At 41.3% G+C, this 11333-nt stretch overlaps 1 protein-coding gene across 9 annotated transcripts in view; it reads left to right on the forward strand.

Annotated features, from left to right (window-relative positions):
* LOC142498781 (protein regulator of cytokinesis 1-like) overlaps nt 1-11002 on the forward strand; it is a 47722-nt gene extending 36720 nt beyond the window's left edge. For 6 of the 9 annotated variants that reach the window (XM_075607230.1, XM_075607259.1, XM_075607210.1 and 3 more), the window contains exons 9-14: nt 1265-1360; nt 1937-2083; nt 4491-4583; nt 7452-7562; nt 10310-10414; nt 10776-11002. In XM_075607230.1, the coding sequence (XP_075463345.1) occupies nt 1265-1360; nt 1937-2083; nt 4491-4583; nt 7452-7562; nt 10310-10414; nt 10776-10844 (621 nt within the window). In that variant the 3' untranslated portion in view covers nt 10845-11002. Of the gene's footprint in view, nt 1-1264; nt 1361-1936; nt 2084-4490; nt 4584-7451; nt 7563-9270; nt 9487-10309; nt 10415-10775 lie in introns of those variants that run through there. The other 3 variants (XR_012802554.1, XR_012802555.1, XM_075607269.1) reach the window with 3 other exon arrangements.
* The last annotated feature ends 331 nt before the right edge of the window (nt 11003-11333 follow it).

The following is an 11333-nucleotide window of genomic DNA, read 5'->3' on the forward strand; positions in this document are numbered from 1 at the left end:
AACCTTGCGCCTCCTCGGCTCTGGCGTCAAATGACGTCACAGGGTCACCACACTGTGGTGATGCTAGAGGCCCTGTTTTAGAACCCCTGGTTTGTGATGGTAAGTGTGGAGCCATGTTGGTTTTTTTTATCACTGGTAATTGTGGTACCAGCATTATTATGGTGCTGTTTTCCATATTTTGTGACTACTACATACACTTTCTGGCACTTCAATCTTCATCTATTTTTTTTAACATCAAAGCTTTGGAGAATACCTTGTTTGTGTAATGGATGAAAAGGTAATTGCTTTGGTTTATTCCACTTAATTTGTATTGGCGTCTGAGCGACATGTAGAGGAAAAGGAAATTATTATCTAAGATAATTATATCTAGTCCTTCGAGGCCAGTACAACGCTCCTTCCCAATTAGGGTTTCTTTTATAGGTTTAGTATATGTCTAACTTGTTCAACTGTTTCAACCTCTGTTTTGTCTGTTATGATACTGTTTTTTGTTTGTTTTTGCTCTTTTGTTGCTCTGCTAGACTGATAACTGATGTGAGGAGCAGAACAAGGGAGCCTTTTTGAGGCTGATCTGATTCATTGAAAGTATCTTATCCCAAACTGGGTGGTGCTTAATCCCCATTGGTGTGTACTTCCATAGTTTCAATGTAAATCTGTGTTGCTGACCTGAGGGAGAGGAGAACTCTCGAAAGCTTGTCTTCTAGTTCAAATCAAAAAAGGTTTAACCTAAGGCTGCGTCCATACTGGTTCCGATGGTGCGAGCACCAAATCCAAAGCAATGGGGGCCAATGTGCATAGTGCATGTGAGAGGCGAGGCGACCGATGTGTGGCGAGACAAACGTGTTTGTCTTTGCCGCGTGACGGCCCGGTCACGTGCGTGGTTCAGCCAATGAGGGCAAACCGCTCACGTGACATCACGGGCACGCCTCCCCCATCGCACTACACTGCTGGTCACGAATCTTGGCAAGTACAGGCGCGCGTGACGTCGCACACTCACGTGCCTGTACTATGTCCGAGGCCTAATGCTGAAGCACTCGTTCTACTTCCATGATTGAACTGGAAGATAAATTAACTAAAAACGTTTTCCGGTTAGCCTATATAATATGGAATTAAACAAGGTATTTCTCTGCAAAATCGGACACTATTATTTAACTTTTAAATTATTATATATTTTTTTTTTTGGTCAAATTATTTTTAAAGTAACTATATGTTCTCGGTCCCAGCGGGAGTTTCATACGAACGTAACTCATTTATTTTTCTCCTGCAGAAGAAGGCGTCAGACCCGAACAGATTTTCTAACAGGGGGGGGACTTTGCTTAAACAGGAAAAGGATCGTGCAAAGCTTCAAAAATTACTCTCACGGGTGAGATTTATTTTTGGCGTGTCAGTTTGGGTTGTATCCGAAGCAGGACTGATTACTTGTGTATACTGTGTGTGTTTAGCCCAAAGGTTCAATCTTTTATGGTTCGGTTTCGGCTTTTCTCAATACAATATCTGTAACCAGTGATTGCCTAGCGCTCCTTAGAAACACATGGAGTTAATTGGAGGCAAGAGTGAATCAATGATCCAGAAAAATGTATGAAAAGAGTGCCTTTTTAGATATTATGTATGTTAGATTTGGTTAGTTTATATTTACAGTGTCCCACATGATTGATCCAAAATAGTATGTAAAATATTTACTTTTGGTGAATAATTTTGGGACATGTGTTAACTCTGTATTGTACATAACCACACATACTGTTTGTCGTTATGTACAATAGAATTGTTTCTACATGTATAATGCTTAAAGAAAATATTGTGTTGACATTGAGTAATTTTTGTAAAGTTTATGTAAAAATATTGTACCATCGGCTACGTGTATATTTATGTTTAATAATTACTCTTTTTTTAAAGTGACACTAATGAAATTATTCCACTGAAATGTGTTTCATTTCTTCAGCTTGAGGAGGAGTTGAAGACACGGATAGAGGCTTGGGAAGCTGACCATGGCTATGCGTTTTTGGTTAGGGGCTGTAGGTTTGTAGACTATGTGGCAAGTCAGTGGGAGACCCACAAACGTCAAAAGGAGCGTGAAAAGCAAGATAAGGTGAGTTTTCTGTTGATGTTGGAAAATATTATAACTACTATTTAGGAGCATAAGAATTGCTGGCAAAGCAACTGCTTGGTTCAACAGTTTACTTCTTGTTTTGAGGACTGATCGTCATTAGCTAAAGATTGTTAAACAATCCTTTAAAATGTTTTATTTAACATGTAAAAGTTAAGTTTAAAAGGTTAGCTAAAAAATGTTTTGTCCCATATGTTCTGACAAGAAAATACTTTTCAAGCGATTGATTCGAATTGTCTATTTCAGTCACAAGTACACACGTGAATAATACCAACAGCAGTTGTTATTGGTAAATACAATTTATTGGTCACTTAGCTTCGGGTATAAACCGCAATCTGTTGTAAGCAATCAATCAGGATACCACACGATATCATCCAGTGGACCCCCATCATCACTTAACATGAAATGCCTTGTAAATATATTCCTGTGATAACGTTTGTACTGCGCGCAGAGCTGAGTACACCTCCAGCTCTGTCGCAGTTGAAGGTCTGTTAAACTTGTGTGCTGGACAATCCTATCAGGAAACATATTAAGTTAGCCAGCCAACAGCCCAGCTAGGGAAAACGGGGGAGTCCAGCTAAACTAGCACTTCTCATAAAAGTCTGAGACAAAAAGTTAAACCTAATACCCATCTAGGCCATCAGAAACACAACAAAACTCCATTCTCATTACACCGTAGTTTTAAAAATCAACTGTTTAACCAATTAAACATGCTACTTCCACTTCCATCCTACGGGTGACGTCTCCTTTCAAAGAGGATCTGTTAACTAGGGCTATAGATCTACTACCACTTAAGAAACGAGATATTTGTCACTTGCATCTTATCGAATAAGTCATCTTGTAATTGAGGTACCTCTCACCACAGATGTGTACTGAAGTGTCTTTGCCATTAACATTCAATATTGACTAGCTCAATTGAAATGAGCAATCCACCGTAAAGAAACTCCATTTTTTAAAATTTTCGTTTGACCTCGCGCTGAACTGCACTATTCTGCTCTAGGCACCGCCTACATCCCGAGATACTAGTGACGTTACCGGTATTATTTCCTGGCTTTAAAAAAATAACCGCTTCTTAGTGGCCCAATGCTTGGCAGCCATGACTCCCCTGAGGGAGATTTATACCCGGTAGTGTCACTATCTCCGGGGACCCCTTGGTTCTCGAGATAATTACCAGTTGAGTTTGGTTCCTAGAAACCCCAGATCCCACCCTGTATAAAGAAAAAAAAAAAAACCTGCTCTTTTAAGTAGTCAATGACTGCAGCTCTAACTTTATAGATTTGTATTGCATGTATCGCTATCCTGGCATGGTGCGCATATCTGGAGTATATATTTATCATTAACCATTTACGTGCTGGAGGGGCTGTGACACTGACTGAAGGGGAAAAGTCCTGTTTAACTTTCCCATAGATCACATTCTGATCTCCATATGAGATTTCCACTATAAAATCGTGCAACAACATTGACGAAGCTACTATGTCATCGGGCCCGCTGAGTACCAGACCCCATGATGTAGCAGCTACATCTGCAGTGCACCTAGAGCCTTAAAGGCGTTGGATTCGCTTTCAAACGGAAACCAAATTGCTTTCACTTTTTTATTTCCCATTATACTTTTTCGGAAAGCAGAGTACTGTACAATCCAGTTTCTTTAATAATAATAATAATAATAATTAAAAAAAAATGTAGTGTGATTTGTGATTTCTCAACATCCTCATCCCAGCCCTGATTTTCTAAGAATGCTGCAATTTGAGCAACAGTAATCATTGAAAAGGGGTCTGAGACACACAACGATCACCTAATATAATTTGTAAATATTATTCCGGGGATGCGCAAACTTTTTTTTTTTTAGTCCGCGCCCCACCGTCCCGTTTACGCACCCCTGGTCTATTCCATGCTTATTTGTTGTGCTATTTACAGCTAGGCTTTTTCATTTGTTGCAAAGCTGTTTGAAGCATCGTAGACAAGTAAGAGAAACCTTTTTAACATGTTTCATCATTTGAGTTGAATTTTTTTTTTTTTGGTAACAAACTTTTTATTGGTCCCATATACAGATTTCAATACCCACTGCCTCTAGACAATATACATACATTGGTCCGTACACGAGGCCATATTCTAAACATATCATAACACAGGCAACTTAATAAGAACAATGAGTGAGTTGATTTATTTTAATGTAACTAACATGTATATTGCGAAGTGGGGCTGCACTATAATATATAGTGGGGCTATAATACTTTTGGAAACAATGCTGGTGCCTCGGGCAGTAAGGCGATGAATATTGTTCATGAGGGAGGGCTACTAGACTGGTGTGTTAAGCCTCATTAACCTTTGAATCAAATGTCTTGGAAAACCTTGCCATGCAGTAATGTGTCACAAATATTGCTTCATTCAGACCAACAAAAAAGATGAAACAACGGCTTACAAGACCCCAATCAAGCGACCCGCAGGGTCATCTGCACAGGGTACTCCTTGTAAATCTCGCAAGGCAAGTATAAGGCATAATAAAACCTGTTTTACAATACATCTTTATTATTTGCTCTTTAAAGAAGCAATCCAAGTCGGTTACTTCCTTTCTTGGTTTTGTTTTATTTAAATGTTTTCTTGCCTAGAGGATTGAAGCAGGGGGTCTCTGGCGCTGAATCCTGTTAATTTCAGCTCTGGTGATGACCTGCTTACATAGATACATGCCTCCAAAGAGGATACCGGTATCTCTCTGCAGTTTTAAAGCTCCAGAGTACCGAGGGCCAATAGGACGCTGCACCGGGTGACGTCACGTCTTCCTATTGGCTGGGGGGGCGGCGCTTTGAAAATTTGCTATAATGTGAACCCTGGATGCTGGCGATAGCGGCTAACGGCACCCACTACGGAGGTAAGCATTTCTGGAAGCAGGGGGGTCCCTGGAGCTGAAATGAATGGGGTTAAGCTACGGAGACCCCTTGCTTCAATCCTGTATTAAAAAAGAGGGGGGAAACTGCATGGATTGCCGCTTTAACACTTTTTTTTTTGCTTTCTGTGGTGATTACTGTGGTGATTACTGTGTTGATTACTGTGTTTAAAACTATAGAATGGTTAAATTACTAAAATATTTGATTTGTAATGACTGTTCTGAATGCATTTTGCTACACTGTTCTCTTGTTCTTTTGTGAGTTAATTGATAATTTAGAGCAGGGGTGCGCCAACTTTCTGTACTCGTGCCCCTCCCCCCCCCCATACCTAATATCCAGCGTCAAATGACGCCCGGGTCATGTGGCGCCCGCGACGTCATTTGACGTGCGTTGCGACTGCACGTTGCATGACCCCGCGGCGTCATTTGATGCCGCTTTGACGAAGATAAGGTAGGAGACATCCGCGCCCCCCTGATTTAGAGTATAGTTTTTTGCTCCCTTATAAGAACGGTGTATCCCTAGGACTCGGTGGAACCCATCAAAATCTTATTTTCACTTTACGGAAACCTGGCTAAAACTATTTAATGTTAGAGATAATACAGTACTGCTTTTGTTTTAAAAAAATTAATCTGCTTTCTTTAAAATGTAAATGTTCTAAAAAGCATGACATTTAATTACAAAAAAGAATAAAAGCAGTTGATACTTTTGTCTTCAATTATCAATTTATTTATTTTTTTCTCAAGGGCAGAAGCCCTGGAAAATTGCAGGGTTCCACAGAACATAGGGTGAAAACTGATGTTGGGTATATTTTCTTTTCATGGTTTATGGAACAATAGAAATGGCCCTAGCTATAGTGATAGAAGTGGTCTGAGGGAGTATTCTCTGTTAGTGTAAAATATCACAATGCGGTTGAATGTGGATTATGGGGCGTTACCACTTGTGTATGTATTGGTTTATATAGTGCCAACAGTGTACTTTGCGCTTCACAGAGACTGTACAAGGAATTGTAATGCAACTAACTGTACCGGCGTAACATACGCCGATCTAGCCGTTCTTAAAGGTTATTAGCCCTCCATCACACCTCCATGTAATGCCTTGCTGTCTCTTGTCCCCTCTTCCCTACCTTACTCTATCCTCCATCATGCCCTGCTCCTCTTTTCACTCCCTCCTCCCCTCTTTGAACTCCCTGCTTTACTGTCTGCTCCTCTCTGTGCATACTACACTCCCCCCTTCTCTCTTACTCCTCTGTCTCCTCTTCTCCTTGTTTTCTCTCTGTTTCCTCCTTCTTGCCTTGCTCTCTTCTCCCCCCCCCCCCCCTTTGCACTCCCTCCTGCTCCATGTGCACACTGCTCTACATTCCCTCATCCTCATCATCCATATGACGGCTCCTCCTCATTGCTGTCTCTGTCCCTCCTCCTCTTCTTGCTGTCTCTCCTCCCCTCCTTACTGTCGTTGCTTAGCAACCCTGTAACAGCTGAAGCTTTGTACGGAAACCTACCTAAGCCTTTATATATAGATATAGCTAAGCGCAACATATAGGAAAGGAAATCCCTGCCCCGGAGAGTTTACAATCAAAGTGTTGTGATGAGAGACTTGGAGACAGCAGGTGAGGGAATAGGAACAACAGATGAGTGGTTGGCCACAATGGCTGGTAGGAGCGGGTGTAGGACAGTAGCCATGAGTCCAGGCTATTGGGATGCTTAATGTAAGTTAGATGGGTTAACTCCATAGAAGGGAGGAAGGCGTAGGCGAGATCAGTTGTGTATATGGCTGGGTCCAGGATTCGGATAGATATCCCCAGCAGCAAGAAGGTGTAGAGGCGTGAGAAGAGGATTTGTGGGGGTGCTTTTTATTGAGGGGTGTAGAAGTTGTTGGAGAAGAGGTGTGTAAATAGCGCTGACAAAGATTACGAAATGTGAATAGGAGAGTGGGGGAGTTGGAGAGAACAGAAAAGTTTTACAAAGGAATGAGGGAACAAACAGGAAAAGCAATAGGGATGCATTTGGATGCCGGGAGAGAAAGTAAGAGGAGAGTGTTCCCAGGTATTGGGAATTGTTCCCCAAAAAGTTTTGGACTGGTTTGGAATCGAGAGTCTTCGGAGTGGAGCTGGGTTTATTTTAGCTCCAGGGGACAATCTGCTTTCCAAGACACGTACCTGTAAAGGGGCTGCCCATAGTAGCCCCAGTTGGACAGGGAAAATGTCTGTTTAAAGATGCCGCAGAATAAATTGGAAGTCGGTGTCATCCCTTGCGACTTCGTATTGGCTTGCGTGAAGCCAGACTTTTAAACAGATATGAGACACCGGCAACCCCTCTAGAGGTATGTATCCTGGGGAGCAGGGGGTCACAGGAGCTGAAATAATTTGTGGTTCAGCTCTGGAAACCCTGTTTCCCACGCTTATTTAACCCGCTTTCTATATACACACACACAGTGAAATGTGTGTTTTTTTTAATGTTTTTTTTTTGTAGATTACTGTATCAAGTGCAATTATGTCAAAGACGGTTGAAAGTAATATCAACAGCGGCTCCACAAGTGCAAGTCTGACAGTGACGGGAAAACCACCGCTTGCTACAATTAGGGTGAGTACAAATATCTGATCACTGCCCACTCTTTCTGACACATGTTGCCTTATCTCCAATGGTTCCAGTAGAAGATCTTGGGAGGACAGGTATACAACATCTATCACTAATCCCACACAAGCTACCAGGATTCTTACATCCGTTCTCTAAAAGGGCCAAATTAGAAAAAAAAAATAGGCCCAGGTCAACCAAAGGGTGCTCACCTTGAGCACGCCTTTACTCCCATTCATATGGATATGAGCTGAGGAGTGCCAAAGCCTAGCACACTTTTGTGGATCTGGATCATAGACGGACCACATGCTTATTTGCAATTTAATTTTAGCTTAATTTAAAGACTTCTAAATCCTCAATGTTGAACTAGTAATTTTTTTTTTAACATCTGTGCCATATTTATTTACATGTACCTTAATTTAAGCTAGTTTCAGTATGAAAAACTGCACTGTGCTGCCTAAGCAACTAGTATGAAATTAGCATGGGCAGAGAGTCGAAGAGTTGCATTGTGTGCTTTGCTGGCTGCGTGGTGCTCTTAGCTATGGAATGGGTCGTTTGGTCATGACCATTTCACCACGACCAAATGGATCGACGGCATTCGCCCGTGGATGGACCCTCCGCCACAGCCAATCTGCTGCTGGAACCTCCACCACCGACCGCTTCTACAATAAAGTATGTTTTTAGTGCTCAGGGGGTTACCTTTTTAATGAGTTTAGTGGTTGCGGTAGGGGGTTAACCTTTGGGCTTTTTGGGTAAGGATTTAAGGTTTTTAGGGTAGGGCAGTGTTGGTATTTGGGGATTTTGTGGTAAGGATTTACCTTAGCTGTGAAGTGGCTGGTGGCGACAGGTCCCAGCGGTGAGTTGAGTTGAGGCCAAGTGCCAGCGGTCATTTGATCGCTGCGAAACGACAGCAACCAAATGCCCTATCCAAGCACTGCATTTCCTTTAACACAACGCCTTGTGCATATAATTTATAATGTCCTCTGCAGGAACCCAACCCCACCTTATCTTATAAAATTCCACGTACTCTGTATACAGTTAAATTATTCATTGCCATTTAAAGTCCGTTCCCTGCAGATGTAGTACAAAAAAACAAAATTCATAAAATTTTATTATGAAAACATAAAATACTTTGTTTTCATAAAGTTCTAATCCCCCTACATTTAATCCATTAAACATGGGAGTGCTAGTATAGAAAAAACTGTGCACCAATTGTAGTGATAAAAGTGATGGCAAATATAAAAGTCTAGATGACCCTTAAGTGAATCTAAATGTGATGGTGTACACCAAGGCTAAAGACAAATCAGTGACTTGTGCAAGTATTAACAAATATATAACCTTATACAGTAACGAATGAGTCTGCTGCTAAGGGTAGATGGCTCAGCATCTTGGATGCCATATAAAAGAAAGACAGCGCACAACTCACATAGTATGTAAAATATAATGTGACAAATTCAAAGGGTGGTATTAAATGCACGTATAGCAAATCACAACGGGTCTTTGCAGCCTGGCACTCCGGTTCCTGCTTCCATTGCGGTATCCGCTGCTGGGATTGTCCCCAACAGGGAACTCACGATGTTGAGGAAAGTGTTCTTGTTCAAAACCACATTATTGGACCCCAGTCCAGTTAACCCCTTGCTTCCCAGGTGAGAGTAGTGGGTGGCCAAATGGGGTGTAACCCCTTTAATCCCGGGCCAAATCCCCTCTCTCTTGACAGTGACCTCATTACTAGCGCATCAAAGTGCCGGAGTGGGAGGGAGCTCCCAGCGTGGGTTCTGTGAGCCCGATAACATCAGTACCAGACTTTATGCTGTTCCAACAAGAACTCTTTCCTCAACATCGGAGTTCCCTGTTGGGGACAAACCCAGCAGCGGATACCGCAATGGAAGAAGCAACCGGAGTGCCAGGCTGCAAAGACCCATCTACTTACCGAGTGAGGATCCGAGTGATGTCGATGGTGGTGTGCTGATCTGTAACCTGCTGTATGCTGTAGTGGTAATATGTGCCCCAAACATGCCCTGCTTTGTTGATTTTGCTTTGCTATACGTGCATTTAATACCACACTTTGAATTTTTCAAATGCTATTTTACTTACTCACTATGAGAGTTGTGCGCTGTCTTTCTTTTCATTTATGGGAGTGCTAGCCATTTACTTAGGCACTAACAGGAACTGCGTCCTCAAGGAAGACCATGTTTTGTGCTGATAGAAAGGGATCACCATTTCACTTTGACTTTTTGTCAGTCCCTTTTTATATTTTATTTAAACTTGACAGGACAGAAATTGCTGTTTTTTTGTTCTCCTGAACCCATTGTTTGAAGACACTGCTAAATGTTTATCATGTTTAACCTCTACGCAAGTCCTCCAATGTTGTGTGTACTTCCAGCACTGAAGGTTGTTAATTGGATGTACTTTGTTTTGTCCGTCTGTTCAAGTTGGGTGATAGAGGTGCACATGTGCCTATAAATAAATGGAGTTTTTTCACCGATTTCCTCCGTTTTTTTTGTTTTTTTTTCTGCAAGTTAGTGATGTGTTTTAGCAAAGCTAAAATGAGATGGGCAAATAGGTAATATATACATATATACATTAACCTAGGTTATTTAAGAGTTTTGCAAATGTCATTATTCAGTGGCTCCTGAGCCATAATTTACATCACACCATTTCAAGTGAAAAATCTTTGACCCAATTATCGTGGGGGCAAAGTAGAAGGTTCTAGTTGCATTTGTAAGCAACGTTTTTAATGATGGTTTGCTTTGCAGACTCCATCGAAAACTAGAGATACCCTAGTAAGAACTCCATTGCATGACAGTAACAAACAGGCACTCATGTCTTCCACTGAGCCCGGCACCTACTCAGACTTTAAGGTATGACATGCTATTGTACAGATTTGCATACCCAGTGGTTTGATTCTAATTGGTGAGGGGAAAAATACATTATAACTGAAAAGTAAATAGAAAGTGAAGCTGCCACGGGCCGCTTTGTATGTGCTCATGGAGATTTTGTTGTAGGCATTAAAGTTACAGCTGAACACCTGAGTTCTGCCTTTCTGTAGTTGATACATCATACACCTGAAATATTGCTCCCTTTTTTAAAATCTTTTCCTCTATCTTGAGCATGCCTGTGTTCCTGCCACCTACAAGACATGGTGATGAATGTGATTTGTAGGCATGGTCATCACAGATTAGAGCACATTTCATTGCAATGTTGCTGTTCTTTTGTTTGCAGGAGGCAGTGACAAAGAAGTCTAGCAACACCGAGGCTGTTTTCAACTCCACAGTAAATGAGAACTTGTAACTTCTTCTAAAATGCTGTAGAATCTCACCTTTTCGGATGCTTTTAAACAATTATCCTTTTTTTATTTTATTAAACTCTGTATGTACTGTCTACTGCCTTTATTAAAGAAAAATCATGATATTTAGTCATGTTTTCGTGTTAAATGTCTAATAAAAATAAATAAACACTTGAGTATTCTGGTTTTATTTTTAATTCCGTGTGTGCGCGCGTGATAGCTACTTGCTATGGTGCCACTTCTGTCCTTTGACTGTCTGCATTTGTGAAATCACTGGTGAGTGTGACTGCACCAAGATCCTCGGGACGCAGAGAAAAAGGTGCTAGTGGAGAAATCTCTAAAGCTGAATGTCGGAGGACCAAGGGGGAAGCCCCAGCACTGTAGGATTGCCTAAATTCTCAATATGCTTACTACCTAAGCTCACAAGTGTGCTTATTTTTTCTTATTCATTTTTTTTAATACAATAGTTATACTACACCATTGGAGGTTTCTCG

Source organism: Ascaphus truei, chromosome 1, assembly GCF_040206685.1.
Source record: "Ascaphus truei isolate aAscTru1 chromosome 1, aAscTru1.hap1, whole genome shotgun sequence".
NCBI classification, from domain to species: Eukaryota; Metazoa; Chordata; class Amphibia; order Anura; family Ascaphidae; genus Ascaphus; species Ascaphus truei.